This window comes from Notolepis coatsorum, assembly GCF_963971535.1.
Source record: "Notolepis coatsorum genome assembly, chromosome: 13".
Taxonomy (NCBI): domain Eukaryota; kingdom Metazoa; phylum Chordata; class Actinopteri; order Aulopiformes; family Paralepididae; genus Notolepis; species Notolepis coatsorum.
Genome location: NC_140177.1, coordinates 16,048,216 through 16,072,133, shown reverse-complemented (window position 1 = coordinate 16,072,133; position 23,918 = coordinate 16,048,216). Strand labels below are relative to the sequence as shown.

Here is a 23,918-nt window from a genome sequence, read left to right as displayed (position 1 = left end):
ACAAAAGGACCCCAATTGAAACAAGCCATTGGCTTTCTTGGGGTTTTTAATCCTATTTAGTTGACCTTGTACTTACTGTCATGTGATTTTTTTTCTGCAAACATCTAAATAAAGTATTCTATTCAATTCAATTCAAGGCAAAGATAAATACCTACCTGACCTGGTAAACAAGATCACTGCATTCAGTCGAAAGCTGGAGATGTGGGGCAGGCGCCTTGATGAACAACAGACTGATGTCTTTGAGAACCTGACTGAGTTTGCTGAAAGCAGTGTTTCTCAAGTCACCACAGTGATCCTCTGTCTCAGGCAGCACATCTCTTCCCTGAGAGGATTCTTTTTAAAATACTTCCCTAACAACAGTGCTCAGTATGACTGGGTGTTGGATCCATTCAATACAGCAGGTTGGTATTTTATGTTATTGACTGACTAATTATGACATTTGTTTATGTTGTACATTAAATAATAATAATAATAATAATAATAATAATAATAATAATAATAATAATAATAATAATAATAATAATAATAATAATAATAATAATAATAATAATAATAATAATAATAATAATAATAATAATAATATGCTACTATCTAGCTGGAATGGATTGTTGTAAAACTGAAATTTCTTGTGTTTAATTTGCAATTAATTACAAATAAAGCATCTCTATCTGCAGCACCTGCCGATTTCAGCTCTGCTGAAGAGGAGCAACTCATCGAGATGACCTCTGACTCCACCCTGAGGCTGAGGTTTACAGCTCAGACACTGAGTGAATTCTGGCTTGGTGTGGAGAGGGATCATCCAGTCATAGGGCGGAGGGCTGTGGGCATCCTTCTTCCCTTCGCCACATCCTATCTCTGTGAGATTGGATTTTCAGCTGTTGCTTCACTGAAGACAAAGCACAGGTCTAAGCTCAACATTGAGCATGACTTGAGAGTGGCAGTATCAAGCCTGCAACCTCGGTTTGAAAAGATGTGCAGTTCAAAACAGGCTCATTGCAGCCACTAATGCTGTTGTTTAACCTTTATTTACCCAGGGTAGGTTCGCTGAGCACAGATGCTCTTTTTCAGCTACGCCCTGCTTCACATTCACACAGTTCCATTCATACCTGGGAGCTGCCCAGTTACAACCACAGTCTGACACCATTGGCCACTCAGCAACTCCACTGTTTTTCACAAGTTTTTTCACAAAGTTTTTTATCTATTTATAAAAAAAAAAAAGCAATGTCCTTGAATTGTATTGCAATGCACTGCAACTTCTTTCACAAGTTCTTTCACAAGTTTTTTCACAAGTTTGTTCACAAGTTTGTTCACAAGTTTTTGACACTGCTTTTAAAAAGCAGTGTCCTTGAATTGTATTGCAATGTACTGCAACTTCTTTCACAAGTTCTTTCACAAGTTTTTCACAACGTTTTCTATCTATTTAAAAAAAAAGCAGTGTCCTTGAATTGTATTGCAATGTTACAAGATGTCTATTTTTTTTAAAGCAGTCTTGAGTGTCCATTGAATTGTATTGCAATGTTACAAGATGTCTCTATTTTTTTAAAAGCAGTGTTGAGTGTCCATTGAATTGTATTGCAATGTTACAAGATGTCTCTATTTTTTTTTAAAGCAGTGTTGAGTGTCCATTGAATTGTATTGCAATGTTACAAGATGTCTCTATTTTTTTTTAAAGCAGTGTTGAGTGTCCATTGAATTGTATTGCAATGTTACAAGATGTCTCTATTTTTTTAAAAGCAGTGTTGAGTGTCCATTGAATTGTATTGCAATGTTACAAGATGTCTCTATTTTTTTTAAGCAGTGTTGAGTGTCCATTGAATTGTATTGCAATGTTACAAGATGTCTGTATTTTTGAAAAAGCAGTCTTGAGTGTCCATTGAATTGTATTGCAATGTTACAAGATGTCTTTATTTTTGAAAAAGCAGTCTTGAGTGTCCATTGAATTGTATTGCAATGTTACAAGATGTCTTTATTTTTGAAAAAGCACAGTCTTTGAGTGTATCGGACTGTATTATTATGTTGTTGCACAATTGCACAGTTGTAAAGTGGTTGCACAATTTGAAAGGTCACGATATTGGTATTATTTCAATAAATTTAAACATGGCCCATTTCATGACTATTTTGTTGGGGCGAGGGGGGGGGGGGGGGGCAAAATATTTTCGTCCGCCAAAGGGGGGCCTGACAGAAAAAGTTTGAGAAGCACTGGTTACATGCTGGTGCTCTAGTGCGACATCTAGTGGTTGTTAGTGAATGTTATCTATAGGATTTATCAGAGGTTTTGCTGATTTTGGCAGCTTTCTTTTTCTCTGCATCTTTTTCTCTCATTGTCTCCTTCCTGTCTTCCATCCAATCAGAGACCTTCTCCAAGTCAGACTACCACCGATTGGCTGTGGAGCGGCTCGAGGCGTGTTCTGTTGCCATGGAGAGTCTTGGAGCCCCGCCTCTGAAAATACACAACATCCGCTTGTCTGACAAGAACAACCGCATCGATCAGAGTACTGCTCAGGTACTGAACACACTTCTCATGTACTACTCAGTATACTGCTCAGGTACTGAACACACTTCTCTCAGTATACTGCTCAGGTACTAAACACACTTCTCTCAGTATACTGCTCAGGTACTAAACACACTTCTCATGTACTACTCAGTATACTGCTCAGTAGGGCTGCAACTAATGACTATTTTGGTAGTCGACTAATCTGCCGATAATTTTTTCGATTAGTCGACTAATCGAAAACCAATGTAAACAACAACAAAAAAAATGATATTATTATTATTATTTTTTTTTTTTTTTTAACTACCTATCTTTGTGAAAGTGGCTTCTCAGCTCTGGTCCAGCTGAAGACAGAGCAGAGGAACAGATTGGACATTGAGCATGACCTCAGAATTGCTTGTCTACCATCACCCCAGACTTTGAGACTCTTGTCAGGACCAAACAACAACATCATAACATGATGATCCCATAGCAAATTAAAATAATGACTCATGAAACATTTGAATTTGGATCTTGCAACTTTAAATGAAATGTATTTGAAATGTTGAAGTCAAGAACAATACAGTCAGTCAGTGCATTGAGTCAAGTGCAATCACTCATAACAACTTAACAAGATAAATAAATTAAATAATACAAAATTGGAAGTGTAGTGCACTGTACTTTAAGTTTAAATAACTAAAATAATAATAAGAAAAAAGAAATAACTAGCAGCAGCATCTGCCCCCAGCACCACGGCTGATGGGGCTGTAACTTGGTCCAGAACCAGGAGGGGAGGGTGACGTACACTACTGAGTACTGACGTCGTGGAACAGCTGTAGGGGGAGACGGGGATGAGTCAGATCAGACAGACTTCTAGGTCTTTTGTTTGCTGGGTGTGAGAGGAGTCCGTGTGTGTGTGTAATTGTGTATGTGTGTGTGTCTTACTCTGATCGCTGTGTGAGAGTGAGAGGAGTGTGTGTACTGTACTGTGTAATTTGTGTATGTGTGTCAGGGTTTCCGTTAGAATTTTTTTTTGCAGGTCTGAGTGTCCGGTAGATTTCAATCTACCGGACAAATGGGATAAATTCCGGTCAGAGTTTATTGAGCTTAAAAACAATTGATAGGCCTATATAAATAATGACATCATCAAGGCATTTATAATATTTTAACTTAAAACTAGACTACTTTTGCGTATATACAGTCATTAATATATTCCAAATAAAATAAGTCCCTCGAGACTGCGTGCTGCTGCCGACTTGAGGTGTCGGTGGGCAGTCTGCCCGACCTTAATAAACAGCAGTCTGTTATAATCACATTTTTATGAGCTAACGAATTCCGTTATATTGGACATTTGTATTAATTATATCAAGCGAAGAACTGAGAAATTTGGCAGAGAGACGGCAACATTATCGTGGGTTTGCGCCGTGATGTATATCTCCACCTCCCAACGACTTGGTGCTGCTCATAATGTCCGGTGAAAATAATTCCCTCTAAGCACAATTTGATTATTTGAATTGTATTAAAATAGGCTAAAATTAAATAGCCTATGCGATGAACGAAACAATCATTACATTTGTCGTTGCTTCACCAAGCAGCCGGTCAATGACATCCTGTGTCAGCGAGCTGGCAGCTGATATATTTACGTGAAGCATGGAGCAGGAGCAGACAGAGCAGAGCAGCGGTGTCAGCAGCGCCCCCACCCAACAGCTGAATTGCCAATGGCTGAATTGGAGTACTGCACCCTGCCAAGCCATGCTTCACGTAAATATATCAGCTGCCAGCTCGCTGACACAGGATGTCATTGACCGGCTGCTTGGTGAAGCAACGACAAATGTAATGATTGTTTCGTTCATCGCATAGGCTATTTAATTTTAGCCTATTTTAATACAATTCAAATAATCTAATTGTGTTTAGAGGGAATTATTTTCACCGGACATTATGACCGGAGAGATTAGATATGTCGGACTTCACCAGATTTTGCCAGTCAAATACCGGTAATTACCGGCTAACGGAAACGCTGATGTGTGTGTCTTACTCTGATCGCTGTGTGAGTGAGAGGAGTATGTGTGTGTGTCTTACTCTGATCGCTGTGTGTGAGTGAGAGGAGTGCGTGTGTAACTGTGTAATGTATTGTGTGTCTGTCTGTCTGATGATCATCATCTCCTGCAGGGGAACACAGTACACCAATTTCTTTAAATTGCAGTGAGTGCGAGCATATCGACATGCTCTGTACTTTAAGTAACTACTAAAATAATAATATTAAAAAAAGAAATAACTAGCAGCAGCATCTGCCCCCAGCACCACGGCTGATGGGGCTGTAACTTGGTCCAGGACCAGGAGAGGAGGGTGACGTACTACTGACGTCGTGGAACAGCTGTAGGGGGAGAGGGGGATGACATGAGTCAGATCAGACAGACTTCTAGGTCTTTTGTTTGCTGTGTGTGAGAGGAGTCTGTGTGTGTGTGTATGTGTGTGACAGACAGTGGTGGTATTGGTGGTGTATGTTAGTAGTGGTGGTGGTATTGGTGGAGTTAGTAGTGGTGGTATTGGTGGTGTTAGTAGTGGTGGTGGTGTTAGTAGTGGTGGTGGTGTTAGTAGTAGTGGTGGTGTTAGTAGTAGTGGTGGTGTTAGTAGTGGTGGTGTTAGTAGTGGTGGTGGTGTTAGTAGTGGTGGTGTTAGTAGTGGTGGTGGTGTTAGTAGTGGTGGTGTTAGTAGTGGTGGTGTTAGTAGTGGTGGTGGTGTTAGTAGTGGTGGTATTGGTGGTGTTAGTAGTGGTGGTGGTGTTAGTAGTGGTGGTATTGGTGGTGTTAGTAGTGGTGGTGGTGGTGTTAGTAGTAGTGGTGGTGGTGGTGGTGTTAGTAGTGGTGGTGGTGTTAGTAGTGGTGGTATTGGTGGTGGTGTTAGTACGTGTCTTACTCTGATCGCTGTGTGTGAGTGAGAGGAGTGTGTATGTGTGATGTCCAATGTGTGTGTGTCTTACTCTGATCACTGTGAGTGAGAGGAGTGCGTGTGTGTAATTATAATGTATTGTGTGTGTCTGTCTGATCATCATCATCTCCTGCAGGGGAAAACACAGTACACACCATTTACAATTTCTTTAAATTGCAGTGCAGGAACGTGAGCATATCGACATGCTCTGGAGTGAGGCTGGCCCGCTTCTTTGAGGCGATGTTCCCAGCTGCTGAGAAGAGACGCTCAGAGGGAGTGGAAGTAACTGGAATGCACAAGTATGACTTGGCTTGTGATGCAAGGGTTGGGTACTTTGCCTCATTCAACTTCCACCAAGACAGGGGATTTTCTGTCTTTGAGATGGGCTGCTCTCCGAAGTACATCAGCACTTCGTTAATGATCGCTTGTGTGCGTGCATCCTGATCATTGCTCTCAGTGTCACTGTCTGTTGACTCACTTCCAAGCAGTGAATCGAGAGCTGAAACAGACCTAGTTTTCACCACTCAGGTAGACAGTGGCACATTCAAAAGCTTGGAGAGCTTTGGCCAGTTCATCTAGCAGGGTCCACTGCTCAGGCTTGAGGTCCAGGTATTGTTTCCCTCTCTGTGTTACTGCCGGGTCAGACAGAGTCGCAGTCAGTGGCCATCTCTGTTCCAGCAGGCGAGTCACCATGTAATAGGTGCTGTTCCACCTGGTAGAGACATCTTGGATAAGTTTGTGTTCCGGGGTGCCCATCTGTTTCTGCTTTATTTTCAGCTTGCTTGAAGCCAGTTCACTCCTTTTAAAGTGCTCGACGAGACACCTCGCTGCTCCTAGTGCTTTACTAATCAGAGGCTGTTTCAGTGCATGATTGATCACCAACTGTAATGTGTGGCCTGCGCAGCAGATGGACACCCATCCATGTTTTTTCTCCAAGATGCCAGCAGCCAGCAGGACATTGGCGCCATTGTCATGAACAACCGCCACAAGCTTGCTTGGAGGGATCTCAAACCTTTCCACAGCCTGCTCAATCCATGTAGCAATGTTGGTCCCAGTGTGCCGTTCTTCGAGTGGCATGGTTGTGAGGCAGAAGCTATTGAGCTTCCAGTCATCACTTATAAAGTGACAGGTGATGCCAAGATATGCCTCTGTCGCAACACTGGTCCAGGCATCAGTTGTCAGGGCAATCTTGTTCTTGTTTGCTTTAAGAGCAATTTTAACCTTAGCAAAAGTATCTTCATACTTTCTCTCCATGAGCTTTGTAAAATGAGTTCTGGAAGGTAAGGTGTAACCTGAATGGAATGTGGTGACCATCTGCTTAAAGCCCTCATCTTCAACCATCGATAATGGTCTCATGTCTTTAACAAGCATGGTGAGGATGCTCTCTGTGAAGACTCCAGCCATTTGAGGGGTGCATGAGCCTCTCTTCAGGACAAACTCATCCACACGTGTTTGCTTTGCCCTACAATAGAAAGAGAACAAAAAAAACAGAAAGCTGTATTAATTATCATCAGAATTTGTAGGCTATAGTATCAGACTATCAGTTTATTTTTATTAATTATAGTCAGCCTTATATATACCTAGGCTAGAATTAATAATATTGAGATGCAATATCTATGTTTTCCCACTAGAGGGAGTTATCGCTTAAGGGATATTATTTTGTGGACTACAGACAGAGTGACTACAGATATATACGTGAGGTATTTCCGTATCCGGTTGGTCGGCATAACAAACGAAACTAAAAGTGAAGCAGCGCCAGCAACGCTGTAACCTCACCTGTACTAACTACTAAGCATGGCGCTGTTTAACGTTACTTACAACATACAGCAGCAGCGCAGCCTCTATAAGCCTCAGCAATAGAGTTCGCATAGCAAGCATTATATCCATATCCATGAGACGTTCTGTTTTCCAACGTAAAAAATACAATACTATGGCTAACTACTCTAGAACTTACCCATGTTCCGACGACGTCACCGTGGCTCCGGGGTGCTTTCGTTTTAGATGTTCGTGCATCGCCGTGGTGCTGCTGTGAAATGCCAATTCCACCTTGCATAATCGGCATTTAACAGTTTTCTTCGGTTTGTCATCTGTAAAGAATTCCCACACCTTTGATGCCCTCCGTCTTGCTTTTTTTAATTCATCTCCTCCGTCTTTCTCTCTCCCTTCCGCCATCTCATCTCCTCTGTCTTTCTCTCTCCCTTCCGCCATCGTTCATTCTTTCTTCTGCAGTGAAGTTCTTACCTGCAGGCTGCGCCGTTTTGTACCAGAATGCACTGCAGTCAGACAATGGAAACTATACTGCCCCCAGCAGTTCCTGTAGTGCATTGCAGTTACAAATGAACATTTGCGCATTGCAGTTACTTATTATTAATTGTTATTGTTATTGTTTTTAATGACTAATCGACGCAACAATATCTCGTCGACGATTTTTCATAATCGACATCGTCGATTATGTCGACTAATCGTTGCAGCCCTACTGCTCAGGTACTACTCAGTATACTGCTCAGGTACTAAATGGTAAATGGCTGCATTTATATATCTCTTTTATCCAAAGCGCTTTACAATTTGTTCCTCACATTCACCCGTTCACTCACACATTCACACACCGATGACGGAGGCGACCATGCAAGGTGCCAACCTGCTCATCGGGAGCAATTAGGGGTTAAGTGTCTTGCTCAAAGACACATCGACACATTGCCCGGGAGGAGGGGGAATCGAACCGGGAACCTCCGGATTACCAGACAACTGCTCTACCCGAGCCACTGTCGTCCCTGTATAGGTGTATATGTACTAAACACTGTAGTAAGTAATGAGGTGTCCAATGTTAGTGTAGTGGAGTAAAAATATAAAAACAATGTTTTTAATGTAGTAAACTGAAAGTCATAAAAAATATAAACACTCAAGTAAAGTATAGATTCTTCCAAAAACGACTTAAGAACATTAAGCCACTAGATCTTGCACTAGAGCACCAGCATGTCATCCAATCAGGTGCATTCCATGTGGGGAAATGGGAAGTAGGGAAGGGATACATGCAACATGTAAACAACAATATTCATTAACACTTTGTATGCCACCCACGAGTTTTCTCGTGTTATTACCCCCCGGGTTGAATGCCCACTCATGAGAATATTCGTTTTATTAGTTATTTTTTTTATTATTAGCGATCTGAAATCATATTGCATCAAGCGAGCCTACCGTTGGAGATCCAGTCACCCCAGGCGCTCAGATGTGAAAAAACCGCCCCCTATCGTCTCCCAGATGGTAAATCACCCTTTAGGATTGGACTCAATGAAAGTGAATGGGAGAAAGGATTTCTGACTCCACATTTTACGTCTCACTCACGCAGCCGGCAACGACCGGCATCACTCCGGAGCCTGAAGAGCAGCAGGGATTATGTGTTCTACTGTATACACGTTGGATCAATACAATGATCGATTTTTTCGAATGGCGATCAGGAATTGGAATAATCCATTTGGATACCATCTGATCTCAGGTAAGGAATCTATGTTATCAGTCTTAGGATAATCAGACTCGTTTTCACGGATATATAAGCGTTTCCCCTATATGTGATATGGCTGTTTTGACTGTAAAAGCGATAAGGAAATAAGAGCAGCGATTATCAGCGCGCGGCACGAGCGTGCGTGCGCACACATAAATTATACTATCGATCATCTAGCGTTTATTTGAAAACAATTCATAAATAGGCCGACAAATGACAACGTTCTAGAATATTCCAGTAAAAGGCGATTATCATAGAATGTGTTGTTTTTTCCGCGAAAACGAGTGATTTTCAAAATGCTATCAGACGGAAATGAAGCGATAAAAAAAACAATCTGCTTTCACAATGTTGACTGGAAAATTAATCTTTGATAAGCGACGGGCAGATTAGACACATAACCATAATTTAAAACATAGATTAGGCGATATTAACGTTAACATTGGAGTGGATTTTGGCATTCAAGGAGGTAAAAAGGAAAACACGGACTGGCTCTCAAAGTGTTAACAAAAAAAGATAAATTCATTAATCAATAATTGTTTTGGGGGGGAAGCAATACTTTTATTCCACACTTTTTTTTTTTTTTTTTTTTATATAATTTTTTAAACACACATATAAACAAACATGACAACACACGATAAGATACACAAGCATTAATATACAGTGTATATCCAACGAAATTACCATTTATACCAATGTCTTATACAGGATATACCCCTAATAACCTGTTATCTAAAAACCTACACACATATGCTCCAGCTCGAACCCCCCCCCTCCCGGACCCCTCTTTGGATAGTACCTCCATTATCCCTCGCTCATAACCAGACACTACCATTATAAGCTAGCTTTTATTCTCTCCACCACTTCTAACCACATTGACATTTTGGATTCATTGAGACCCAGAATTCTTGCTGTAGATATTTCTTGATAAATCACATCGAGATATGTAAGAAACCAAACTTTCCGGCACATTTTTTCTGGTTGAAACCAGCGTGATGCGATCAGCTTTTTAGCTACTGTGATACCAGATAAAACCAATCTCTTTAGCTGTGGATTTACTGCAAACTCAAAAACATCATTCAATAGTAATACAGAGGGGTGTACAGGTATATTCCAAGATACGAGTTTTGATAATTGTTGGGTCACATCTTTCCAGAATGTCTTAACTGGTGGGCAGTCCCAATACATGTGCATAAATGTCCCTTCGTCCCCATTTGTACATTGGGAGCATTTGGAGTCTTGTTTAAGACCCATTCTGTTCAGTCTTATAGGAGTCAAGTATGTCCTGTGAATATAGTTAAGATTGATTTGTTGATGGTCCGGGTTCCTTGATGTAAGTCGGACATTTGCCCAGGCTCCTTGCCAATCAAAGTCACTTTCCAGGTCTGGTATATCCCTCCTCCAGACAGAGTCTAGTTGGAGGGTTTCATACGAGGACGTTAGTAATTGATGATAAAAATCTGAAACAAAACCTCTCGATGTCTCTCTTTCATAGAAGAATTTGTGGTATCTGTGGTGTTCAATTGGTATGTCTAATGGAACACCGTGAGACTTCAAACATAGCCGTAACTGTATGTAAAAAAAGCCATGTGGACTTGGTGAGATTAAATTTTTTGCATATTTCTCCATAACTACAAAAACCCTGTTTGTTAAAAACATCCCCTAATGAGTGTATGCCTTGCTCTTCCCATATAGGGAATCTTATAGGTCGTTTTTCAATTAAGAGTGCATTGTTATTGAATAAGGGAGTATGATTGTGCCATTTATGTGGGTTAGGATATTTTTTTTGTGTATCACGCCATATCCGGATCGCATGGGTAATTATGGGGCCAAATTTCCGTTCACAGTGCTTGATTGGTAGTTTAGTGTATGCTATGTCCTTCAGTCTATGTGGGGCTACTATGTTTTCTTCTAATTTTCTCCAGGATACTAATGCTTGGGGATCAAACCATGTTGTCAATGGTCTTAATGTGTAAGCCTTAAAATAGTGGAAAAAATCTGGAAATGCCATGCCACCATCTGCTTTATTTCTCTGTGCGGTGGATCTTTTTATACGTGGTGGTTTGTTATTCCAAATAAATTTGTATGTGGAGGAGTGTAATCTTTTCCAGTAACCCTCTGGAGGGGGTAACGGTAGCATTGAACTGAAGAAGTTGATTCTAGGTAGTACATCCATCTTAACTATTGATATCCGTGCCTGTACTGAGTTTTTAAGTTTTGCCCACCTATCAAGGTCGTCTTTGATTTTGTTTTGGATTTTTGTGTAATTGTGCTTCACCGTTTGTCTTATGGTGGGGAATATTTCCACTCCCAAGCATCTAAAATGTTTTACCATAGGTATCTCTCCTGGGAGGGTTATATCTTTTTTTGCAGGGGTGTTAAGTGGAAGGAAAGCCGACTTCGGCCAATTTATTTTAAATCCCGATAAATCACCAAAGTTCTCAATCAACTTGAGCAGATGAGGCAATGTGGTGTTGGGGTTTTGCATGAACAATATTACGTCGTCCGCATATAAACTAATTTTATGTTGTGTGCCCTTGATTACGATTGGTTCTATGGATTGGGATTGTCTTATATATTGTGCTAAAGGCTCTAATGATAGATCGAATAGTCCGGGACTAAGAGGGCAACCCTGTCTGGCTGAGCGTGATACCGGAAAGATTTTGGAGATGATTGTACCTGTTGTAATCATGGCCGATGGGTCTTTGTATAATACTTTAATCATATCAATGAATCCTTTTCCTAACCCCATCCTTTCTAATACTGCCCATAGATACGACCATTCCAGCCTGTCAAAGGCTTTCATAGCATCCAGGGACAGCATCGCCTTAGGTATGGTGTCGTCCTTGTCGGCATCTAGTACGTGCAGTATTCGTCTTATGTTATCAGTGATCAGGCGGCCTCTTATGAAGCCAGTTTGGTCCGGATGAACTAAAGACGTCATATGCTTTTGTAATCTGATGGCTAATACCTTAAGAGTACAGTTTGATATCGGTACCGAGGAGGCTTAAGGGTCTGTAACTACCGCACTCGGTGGGGTCTTTGTCTTTTTTGAGAAGGACTGTTATGAGTGCTATATTGTCGTTTTTATGGAAGTTCCCCTCCTTGACTGAGTATAAGATCATATTTAGTAATAAGGGGCCAATTATGTCCCAACAAGAAAGGTACATTTCTGGTGGGATACCGTCTCTTCCAGGAGCCTTACCACTTTGCATTTCGGATATGGCCTTCTTGAGTTCCTCTAGTGTGATCGGTGTTTCTAACTGTTTAGCGTCATCCTCTGAAAGTTTAGGGAGAATAATTTGATTAAGATATGTGTCCATTTTGTTTTGATCGAAGGTCGTTTCTGATTTATATAAGTCGGAGTAGAATTCTTTGAATGTATCGTTTATTTTTTCAGGGTCTGTTTCAAGTACTTGTTGTGCTCTAATGGTAGTTATATCTGCACATTTTGCATTAATTCTTAATCGCATGGCTAATAGGTGACTAGGTTTAGAACCTTGGGAGTACTGCTGTTGTCTTGTGCTGCGTATTTGTATTTCCGATTGTTGTCTGTATATGGCATTGATCTCTATTTTTAGTACGTTAACTTGATTTTCTAGTCGAGTTGAGTTGTTGTATTTTAAAGAATTAAATAACGTTGAGTAAAGCGTTTCCAGTTCAGACAGTTTTGTGCATTGATTCTTGCGCATTTTGGAGGAAAAGCTATCAGTGAAATCCTTGATCATTCCCTTTACTGACATCCATATTATTCTGGGGTCTTGCACCGAGTTTGCATTCTCCCGTAGGAATACTATAAGAGCTTCTTTGAGTTGTGTAATGAATTCCTTGTTATTAAGCAGCATCGATTTAAATCGCCATCTTGGGGCTCGGGAAGATAGTATGCCAAATGTTCCTTTTAGGAGTAAATAACAGTGATCTGATAGTGCATTGGGTATCAAATAGTCTCGGGGATGCAAAGACATAATCTATTCTGGATAATGTGTTATGTCTCGCAGATCGACAAGAGTACTTTCGGGTCGTGGGATTAAGTGATCGCCATAAGTCATTTACACCTGTAATCTTCGACCAATCCTTTAATGCTTTAGATGAATTCTTTTGTTCACTGGAAAAGGCGAGGTAAGATTTGTCCATCCTTGGATTCCAAATGGCATTAAAATCTGCACCTATTATAAATGAGTAATCGGGAAGGTCTAACATTGCATTGGTTAGTGTAGAGAAGAAACCCTCTTCGTACAAATTTGGGGCATATACCGCTGCCAACGCTATTTTCCTGTTATTGTGTACAATCATAGCTATAGTTATACGACCATCTGCATCCGACCATACTCCCTTTAATTCAATATTTAACTTACGTCTAACGACTATGGCTACACCTCGAGTTCTCGTACCAAAAGAAGAGTGACTAATATTATGATATGTGTTGTCCGCTAACGTATCTATGTCTTCCTCTAAAATGTGCGTTTCGCTTAGTAGAGCCACGTCCACATGTTCTTTTTTCATCAGTGTGAGCACGCTTTTGCGTTTGTGTTGTTTATTTATCCCACCAGTGTTCCATATCATTATATTCAAACTAGCCATAATCTATACATGTTGTAGTGTAGTTTTTGGTAATGCTTCTGGAGTGCGAAGCTACAATAGATGTACATCCAATTATTGAGGTCCCGTTGAGAGCCGAGCTTAAAAACATATATATATACAAATAAAAATCCCCTTTTTCCCCCTCTCCCAGAGAGTCGTACAGGCCTGTGTTCCATAGACACATCCTCCGCGTATGACTCCCTCCCTTAGGCCACCGGATTGCCCAAACTGAGCTTTGTAATCCTACTCTTCCTATGCTAATTGCCATAGGATCTAACATTTTCATTCTAATTCAATAGAATGTCGCTTTTGGTCTTGCGCCTTCCCTTAATGTAGTAAAATATTATGAAAAATGAAAAAAAGAATACCTTCATTGATATATTCATTTGAACCTTCTACTAACTTATGTAGGAAACATCAGAAAAAGGAAAAGATTGTAGACAACCACTAACACCTTAAAATGAAGAAAAATAGAAAAGAACAATGTAAGATAAAAAAAAGGGAGTGAGAGCTAAAATAAAACTCAACGTGGAGAAACCACTAGAATAAAATTGAATACATAGATAAAAGAGAAAAACAGAGACTTTTAGAGCTACATTGTGCCAATCTCTAAATCAGTGGAGTGATTATTTAAATTATTAGAATAACCTTGTTGTGCTCATACATTTAGGTGTGGCTGATTTTTTTTAAAGCCTTATCAAGGCCTGATTAAACTTCAGTCAATTGATCATATGCTTATACACACCGGATGTTAATGTTAAAGTTGCATGCCTTCGTTGTAATGGTGCATTTTATTCTAGAAGGTTGTAGAATGCCCTAGTATATACGAACAGACTGCTGTTATGTTCCAGAATGATCTTCCTACCCAGGGTTCATGACTACTAGTATTTTCGGGATATTCCTTAGTGTCCCAGAGCAGTCGAGCGATGAGCCCAGAATATTCCAGATTGTTCACTGTGTCAATGATATATTCTTGTCTCCACGGAGACCAGAAGTCTGTAAATATAATGCATTACGAACCATATTATACACCTTGTGCCATGGTGTTGCCGGCATGCATATCATCTGCTACTTTTGTTGAGTCGTGGTAAAGTCATTCTAATACTGAAATACAAAGAGAAAGAGAGAGATGAGTAGGCTTATCTGGTGCGAGACAGTGTTGCGTTCTGCCCTGGGGGACCTGCTCCATGTAGATTCAAGTATTCCTCGGCGTCTTTAGGCGTGCGTAATCCTTCCCTCCGGCCGTCTTTTCCCACGATCGATAATAGTGCCGGGTATATTAGCCTTGGTCTGAGGCCACACTTGAACAATTTCTGCATCACCTCCTTGTAGGGGAAACGCTGAGCGATGGCCTCTTTGCATAGATCTTCGTAGATAAATATTGAATTTTCACCATATTTCAGTTTCCCCCTTTGGTTGCGTGCAACTCTGATGATGTCATCTCTTATTGCCGTCTTGCGCAGAGTAACAATGATGACTCTTGGACCGTTGCCTCTTTGTTCTCGAGTACCGATTCTGTAACATTGGTCCACTATCGGCTCTGTGGTTAGAATGTTGTTACCCAAAATCTCTGCTAACACTGTTGGAAACTTGTCGTCTGTGCAATTGACTGATTCATCAAGTCCCACAATGCGGATATTATTTCGCCTGTAGTAACGTTGGGTCTCGAGCAGCCTCTCCATCGCTTCATCTTTGACTTCTTGTATTTTTATCCGACATGCTTCTTCCACCTTTTTTATCTCCTTCGTTAACTCTGTCAATCCATCGTTGACGTTCTTCTCGTTCTCTTTGACTACCCGTGTAATTTCTGTCACCGTATTCTCCACTGTCGTGATACGCACGGACTGTACAGCGACCGCTTTCATAACTTCTTCGAATTTAGCATCGATGTGTTCGGATTTAGTATCGATGTGTGCGACGTGTAATTTGAAAGCGACCATCTGTTCTTTCATCAGGATAGTCTGAGAGTTGAAGTCGGGTTGAGTAATTGCACTGCCTGTGTCAGTTGATATTGTAGGTGCAGTGATGGGACCGGTGGATTTGTTGGCTATTATCTTCTCAAAATCCTCTGCTTTGTCCTTCACGGTGCTTTTACCTGTCGTTCCCGTTATGTTGTCCTCTATTGTCTCCCTCTCGGAGCCAGTCGCCGATGGTCCCGGTATATTCTCATCGGGGATTGTCAACAACGGATCTGCCACCGCGTCGCCTGTTATTTTTTTTTAACGTGTCTCAATCGTCGCTGTTGGATTTGCTGCTTCGTGTTTCTTTCCAACCTTTTTCTTATCCTTACCATCCATGTTGAGTCTTTATGTCTTTTGATATAGTTAGTAGAAGTTCCTATTAATACATACGATGTGGTTTAATCTCATTGGTATTTGTTAAAATAATGTTTTTGAACGAAATTAACGGTGACGCTGTTACCAAACGCGTGCGCTACATATTGTAGCTAAACCGGAAGCCTATTCCACACTTTTCTGTGGATGTATTATTTATTTTTAATTATTACTCGTAAAATTTTATCTATAGCACCTTTAAGTACTGTAACAAAGCACTTGTAGTGATGACTTTATCCAATGAACTTATAAATGACTATTGACTATAAACCATAATAAGTGCCAGGGATAGCCTGAGGCATAGGCCCACCAAATTATTATTATTATTTGTATTATTATTAAAAAAATCTATGCAATTATACAGCTTTACAAAGATAAGAGGATACAAGCAGCTACTACCATGTTGGTATCTGTGGCTATGTTCTCTGAATACATTTTCATTGTGGATATAGTCTTTTTATGTGAATTTCTGCAAAGTTGCAAAGGAGAGTAAGGGAGAGAGAGAGTGACAGAGGCTGATTAATTCAATCCCTGCCAACAACGTTTATATACGTGTTTGGCCGACAACCGTTGAACGCCAACCACGTTATTTGATAGTTTTTCGATATTTTTATTCATTATTCATCCGGGGACCTTGGTGTTACCATAGGGAATGAGTCTGAGATCGCCAAAGTGCAATATTGGCCACATCCAGCTAGACGGCGGTATCGAGCACCCTTTGAAACCTTGTATCTTGGCCTGTGCAACGATCAAATGTCACCGGGCTCACTTTTCTTTGTCGGGCGAATGGAGCGGTTCTAACGATCGGATTGAGACGCGTCAAATGCTCCCGATGCATGATGTGTGGTTGATTATGTGGTACGACACGATCGATACCAATACTGGGACTCGCGATCAGATAATTGGAATATTCCTTTGGGGGTACATCTTAGTGAAGGTAAGGGCTATATGATATCAATCCTGCGTTGAACCAACCATGTCTTCACCCCGATCGCAATATGTGTGTAACATTAATCCACAACGTATGCCATTGGTGACGATCAAATCAATAATACCTATGATATAGATTTGATTTGGGAATAATAGCGTGTACAGGCAAGAAACGGCAACGTTTATAGTAGAATTGATGTATAAGCCTATTACTCAGCCTTTCGGGAATTACCCCAGACCACGCTATAACGATACTTATATTCACCACGGTATAACACGGGAATGTATGGATGGAAAAATGTATTCTTTTTCACATATTTAACGATAGATAGGTGATGTCAAATGGGCCATAGTATTGTATCCATAGCTATAATATAGAATATAGTTATAGCTCTACAAACAAGGTGACGCACTCCTATCTTTTAAAGCGTGGCAGTGCTAGAACGGGGCCCCGTCTAATCCCTGGGCGGTCAATGAGTTAAGAGGCAGACAGCACAGCAAAACACACTCAAAACTATTTTCAGAGGACACGCCTTGTAGGGGGCCCCAAATAAAATTCCACTTTGAGCCCCACAAAGGCTTTGGCCGGCCCTGATAAATTATACAGTAGCAGACTAGATTTATAGAATAAATATAGAGAGGATATAGTGTCTTCCTGCTTCATGGACCATTTGTTTGTTCTGTCTGTGTTTTCAGATCAAGATCCCAGTGACTGGTTCTAAGACTGGAGGATATCTCTACACATCATCACTCAGAGACCCTCTGACCAACAGGTCTGTGTCAAGTCGAAACGCACAGACAGACAAACAGACATACAGACATACAGACAGACAGACAGACAGACAGATGCATTATAGACAGAATGATATTAGGTGACTGAACAAGTAATTATGATGTTAATCTCTCTGTGTCTTTCTCTCTCTCTCTCTGTCAATTCGAACTGCTTTATTGGCATTGTCTGTCTCTCTCTCTCTGTCTCTCTCTTTCTCTCTCTCTCTCTCTCTCTCTCTCTCTCTCTCTCTCTCTCTCTCTCTCTCTCTCTCTCTCTCTCTCTCTCTATCTCTAGGTGGAGTCTGAAGTTAGCTGTTCTCCAGGTGAAGGAGGGACAGACGTTCGACCTCTTGACCACAGAACAGACAGGAGGCCTGGACACTGACCCCTGGCACTGACCACACACACGCACACAGAGGAGAACGAGGACGATGCACAATTAAAGAGGGACATGACTTTTATTTCTTTATTTATATTTAGATAATTTTTCACCCACTGACGTTAAGTTATTGATGTGATTGATGTGAAGTGAGGCCCAGTGAATGACTGCTGTGAATAATAACTGTATAGAAAGCACTTAAAGGTAGGGTCTGTAATGTGGGCAAACAGCCACCTCTTGGCAAAAGAGCCCCACTTGGTATTGCACTAACATTTCCTCTTTCGTCTGAGGTGTGGGATATGGGTTGAGTGGGTATAGGGGAGGGGGGGGGGGGGGGGGGTTGCTACTGCTGGCCACGCCTAGGGCTCTACCAAGAGATGTCTGGAGGAATTCATAATATAATAAATAAATTGTTCATACAAGATCCAACCCACACATCAAACCAAAACAAAAAAAAATGTAATCAAAGGTGCAATACCAAGATGGGCTCTTTTGCCTAGAGATCGCAATTTGACGGCATCACAGATTCTACCTTTAAATGACCATTACCGGGGATCACTGCTGTCTTTACCTAATGCTGTGTTCGTAGGTTTAGACAGTGTTTGATTTAGCTGAGCTCAGCCTACCTCACTAAACACCACTCGCACTGACATTGAGGGGTGGATCTGAGCTCAGCCTACCTCACTAAACACCACTCACACTGACATTGAGAGGTGGAGCTGAGCTCAGCCTACCTCACTAAACACCACTCACACTGACATTGAGGGGTGGAGCTGAGCTCAGCCTACCTCACTAAACACCACTCACACTGACATTGAGAGGTGGAGCTGAGCTCAGCCTACCTCACTAAACACCACTCACACTGACATTGAGGGGTGGAGCTGAGCTCAGCCTACCTCACTAAACACCACTCACACTGACATTGAGGGGTGGAGCTGAGCTCAGCCTACCTCACTAAACACCACTCACACTGACATTGAGGGGTGGAGCTGAGCTCAGCCTACCTCACTAAACACCACTCACACTGACATTGAGGGGTAGAAGATACGTCTGTGTTGTTTGATAGTTGCTGTTATGTAACTCAGCCTTCTGAAAAACCACGAGCCCCCAAGCTTCCACCGTGTCCTTCAGTTGGGTGCGCTTGTTATTATCTCCAGGTTGCTGTGGGAGCTTGAAGGGTGCAGTAGAGTAATACAGGTTAGCCAACATCAAGTTGTTTTCACCAGGATGACCTTCTGTATGTGTAGCGAGGATTTCTCCCTTTTCAGCATCAATGACAGTGTGAGAGGCAGGGGTGGGAATCACCAGAGGATCCACCATATTATCACCGTGCTAGAGTCGCCATGTTGTAATATCGCTCTTTTGCGATATACTGTATTGCGATTTATTTGCTTTTTTCAACTTAAGTAATATTAAATATGCTGTACATCATCTGTTTATCTAATAATAAGATAATGTTTTCAGTGTGTTCACCTCATTACAATAATTTGTATTACAGTATAATGGGATTGTCAAGCAACACTTTATTTAAAAACATTTTTAAAAGAAGAAAGAAGGAAATATTCATACTTGTCGTCACTGTATCGATATAATATGTTACAAATGATTGCTGTATCGATTTTTCTCCCCCACTCCTAGTGAAAGGTAGGCTGAGATCTACCAAAACACACACTTTAGAGTTTAGACACACATTTGTTAAAGACAGGGACTCTCTGGTGATCGTGAGAAGTCAACATTAGACCGGTCTGGTTTGAACATGTGGTTTGGTCAGTATGAAGACATGTTGTCTCTGTACAGTTAAACCTGCGAAGATACTTGTAAATGCATTCATCTGAAGCAGCTCTTCTCATTCCAATGGTTACTGACATGTTGTGAACACAGTATATAATAATAACACATATAATAATAATAAAAAAAAAATACATCCATAGAGCTTTTAGAAAGGTGCAGAATAAAATAATGATTTTTCCTGCCTAAATCATATTTATCAATGAATTCATAAATAAAAAAATGTTTGCCGGTCCAAAATGTATGTTGTTTACATATTGTGTGCATGTATCCACTCCCTACTTCTCATTTCAACATGTGGAATGTACCTGATTGGATCAATTACATGCTGGTGCTCTAGTGCTGAATGTTATCTATAGCATCTTAAAAAGAAAAAAAATTTCTTGATGAAAGATGAAATCTTGTGTCGATATATTTTAGCCTGTTAAGCGCTCTCTCTAAACCAGAGACATTGTCTTGGAATAAGTGCAGTGATATTTCAAGATGTTTAACAATTATTCACAAAAGTATATATTGGATTTTCTTTAATAATATATATTTGTTTATATCTGCTTCAACTTGCAAGGTTGGAGAGGTACTTGTACTTAAAGGGATGTTTTATATTTTTAGTAGAATGTCAGAATTCAGTAATGTTACCTGTATCTAAGGTCAAGTAAACTAGCGACCACTGCTGTCCCTGTCATCTGCTGTCAACACCACCGTTCCTCCCAGGTGTCAGGTTCCTCAATCACCAAGTCTAAATATCATACTTCTGAAGCAAGAAACTACAGCAATATTATTCCGTGAAATATCCCTTTAACTTGAGTATTTCATTTTTGGGGGAATGTTCTACCTTTACTTGACTGCTTTTACAAATCAATATAATTGTTTTACTCCAGTCATCAAACACATGATTCGTATAGTACCACATACTAAGAATCTGGTCTACCGTCAATCTTGTGTTGTGGGTGTAAGACACATTATGGCCACCAGCTGGGGTTGTGGACTAAGCAGTTGCATGTATATCACATACATTGATTGATTGATTTAAAACTTTATTAACAGATTGCAGAATGGGTACAGTACAGCTCAATACATACAATTGTTAAGGGGATGCAGACCAGAGAAATACTTTCGTCGTGTTTACATTAGGGTCCCCCATTTTCAATTCATCATAACATGACATACAGATAGACAGTACTGCTACATCTATACATATTTATGACATACCAGATTTGCAAATACAGTACTGTTTGTGATACAAAAAGAGTCTAGAAAAGAGAGTATATACATTTGACATCTTGTACATATCCTTTCACAACGACAGGATCACATACTCTTAATATTCTATTGACAGAGCAGCATATTCTCAGAATCTGAGACATGTTATACTTACAGTCAATGTCTTGCCGATCATAATGCAGAGACGTCAACAACTTTCAAAGTTCCACAGTACAACAGACACATGGTACAATGACAACAGACACATACAGTACAACAGACACATGGTACAATGACAACAGACACATACAGTACAACAGACACATGGCACAATGACAACAGACACATACAGTACAACAGACACATGGCACAATGACAACAGACACATACAGTACAACAGACACATGGTACAATGACAACAGACACATACAGTACAACAGACACATACAGTACAACAGACACATGGTACAATGACAACAGACACATACAGTACAACAGACACATGGTACAATGACAACAGACACATACAGTACAACAGACACATGGCACAATGACAACAGACACATACAGTACAACAGACACATGGTACAATGACAACAGAGTAATTTTAGTAGAAAAAGGGGTAACCACTGCGCTCAGACAGGTGCGTAGTCCAACATTAATTAAGTTGCAAAAAAGGAGGTAGGGATCGCACTCTGGGAATATCGTTGTTTTTATTTTTATGCACAAGTTGTTATAGCGCACAAAACGTTTTCAGCCACTGATGAAGGCCGGATGGCTGAAAACGTTTTGTGCGCTATAACAAAAACGTGTGCATAAAAATAAAAACAACGATATTCCCAGAGTGCAGTCCCTACCTCCTTTTTTGCAACAATAACAACAGACACATGGTACAATGACAACAGACACATACAGTACAACAGACACACATGGTACAATGACAACAGACATACACAGTACAACAGACACACATGGTACAATGACAACAGGACGGTTGGCGTGTTTCTTTAAGACGTGTATATGATTAGTGTTTATAATCTTACAGTTTAGACAACTCCTTCCCTTCAAACGAGTTTCTAAGAAATCCTGTAGACAGATGTGATTACTGTGTTTGTGTAATTACAGGTTTGTAACAAGATTACCGAGTTTGTTTCACATCCATTAGGCTATACTTCCCAGGTCATAATGCAATCATTTTAATGCCATTACTGGACTGAAGATAATGATGATGGAGAGAGAGAGAGAAAGAAAGAGAGAGAAGAACACTCTGGTCTTTATTTTAATTATCTTTGTTTCCATTCAATCATGCGGGGGTGACAGAGAGAGGGAGAAGTGGGGGGTGGATATGAGGTCTTATTAATTAACTCTGTGGATGAGGTGAGATAGACCACCGTCCACCGCAACAGTCAACATCCGGTATTTTGAGCTTGTGGGCGAGAGGGGGGGAGGGAGGGGGGAAAGGGAGCGCGTTAACCATTTCACTGCCACACGAGTCACGACAGAAGGTTAACCCTTTACTATCACACAACGGCGGTCGTGAAAGGGTTAACCGGCTGTCGTGTGGCAGTGAAAGGGTTAACCTTCTGTGTATTTTTGCAGTGAAAGGGTTAACCGTTTTGGTAGTACTGTGTGGCAGTGAAAGGGTTAACCTTCTGTGTATTGTCACAGTGAAAGGGTTAACCGTTTTGGTAGTACTGTGTGGCAGTGAAAGGGTTAACCTTCTGTGTTTTGATTGATTGATTGAAACCTTTATTAACAGATTGCAGAATGGGTACAGTACAGTACAGCTCAATACATACAATTGTTAAGGGGATGCAGACCAGAGAAAGACTTTCGTCTTGTTTACATCAGGGTCCCCCATTTTCAATTCATCATAACATATATGACATACACGACATACAGATAGACAGTACTGCTACATCTATACATTTATGACATACCAGATTTGGGTGGGGTGGGGGGGGGGGGGGGGGGGGGGGGGTTGGGTAGGAGGGGTGGGTGGGTGGGGGACACTACAACTGTACAAGCAAAACTGTACATTGGAATATTGACAAAACCATACTTGGTCATTTACTGTACATTGGAGGGGGTTGGGTTAGGACATTTACAGGGGCCAGTTTCGAATGGCAGTCTCCCGTAGGTGTTCGTTGAGAGTGCTTTTGAAAGTGGGTAGTGATTCACATTCCTTTACAGCTTTGGGTAGGGCGTTCCACATTGATGTGGCATAATTGCGAAACGTGTTTAGTCCCTTGTTTGAGCCGAATCTGGGTTTAACATGATTTGTATTCACTGACCCTTGGTCATGTAGTGTATCTTGTAGACCAGGCCCATTGCAAGTTGCTGTAGGCCTACTCTGTCGTCTACTCTAAGCCCCATCCTAGGTGTATTGTCGCAGTGAAAGGGTTAACCGTTTTGGTAGTACTGAGTCTGTGTGGCAGTGAAAGGGTTAATGAATGTTGATTAGCTACTACAACCACTTACGTCAAGGCTCTAATCGACATTTCATTCACGCGCTCCTTTTCCCGCCTTCACCCCTCCCCCTCACGAGCTGCGGAGGTGCAGCGGTCTCTATAGCGACGTGCCGTGCGCGGTGACGTAACGACGACGCAGCGTGCGTGCAGGGGCGGGGGGACGGGGGGGCGTGGCTGCCACAACAACAACAGCGGGGCCGGATGCTGAGTCTTGTTCAACTCGGCCTCTGATTGGTCGGAATGGCCTGGTACCCAGAGAGAGAGAGAGCGAGAGAGACAGAATACTGTGTCGCTCAGCAGCAGCATCGTCTCTGACGGACAGGCTGGACCGGGCCTCTGGACGAGGAGGGATGAGGGCTCCAGGGAGGATCATCATTATTCCGTCCAGTCCAGCATGGAGACGGGAGGACTGTTTGACGGGCCGTGCGGAGTGATATGAGGTATCGGCGGCAGGTGATTTTGACCCAGGTGAGTTTTTAGGAAACGAGCACATCTTGTGTTTTTTTTTACCAAGGGGCCTCGGACCGTGGTGTGATTGAAGAGATTGGGTGGTGAGAGAGGGATGACATTC

At 41.3% G+C, this 23,918-nt stretch overlaps 2 protein-coding genes across 6 annotated transcripts in view; one reads left to right on the top strand and one right to left on the bottom strand.

The window, feature by feature from the left end:
- The window catches only part of coa1 (cytochrome C oxidase assembly factor 1), a 25,003-nt gene extending 6,813 nt beyond the window's left edge, over positions 1-18,190 (top strand). For all 5 annotated transcript variants that reach the window (XM_084326810.1, XM_084326814.1, XM_084326812.1 and 2 more), the window contains exons 4-6: positions 2,352-2,503; positions 17,435-17,511; positions 17,805-18,190. In XM_084326810.1, coding sequence (XP_084182936.1) covers positions 2,352-2,503; positions 17,435-17,511; positions 17,805-17,907 — 332 coding nt within the window. In that variant the 3' untranslated portion in view covers positions 17,908-18,190. The remainder of the gene's footprint in view (positions 1-2,351; positions 2,504-17,434; positions 17,512-17,804) is intronic.
- Positions 5,909-7,452, bottom strand: LOC311238831 (E3 SUMO-protein ligase ZBED1-like; the record flags this gene model as incomplete). Its single annotated transcript, XM_084327032.1, has 2 exons — positions 7,353-7,452; positions 5,909-6,860 (listed from the first exon to the last, which is right to left on the bottom strand). Exons 1-2 carry the CDS (start codon positions 7,409-7,411, stop codon positions 5,909-5,911), a joined length of 1,011 nt encoding a protein of 336 aa, XP_084183158.1. The 5' UTR covers positions 7,412-7,452.
- Positions 18,191-23,918: the final 5,728 nt, after the last annotated feature.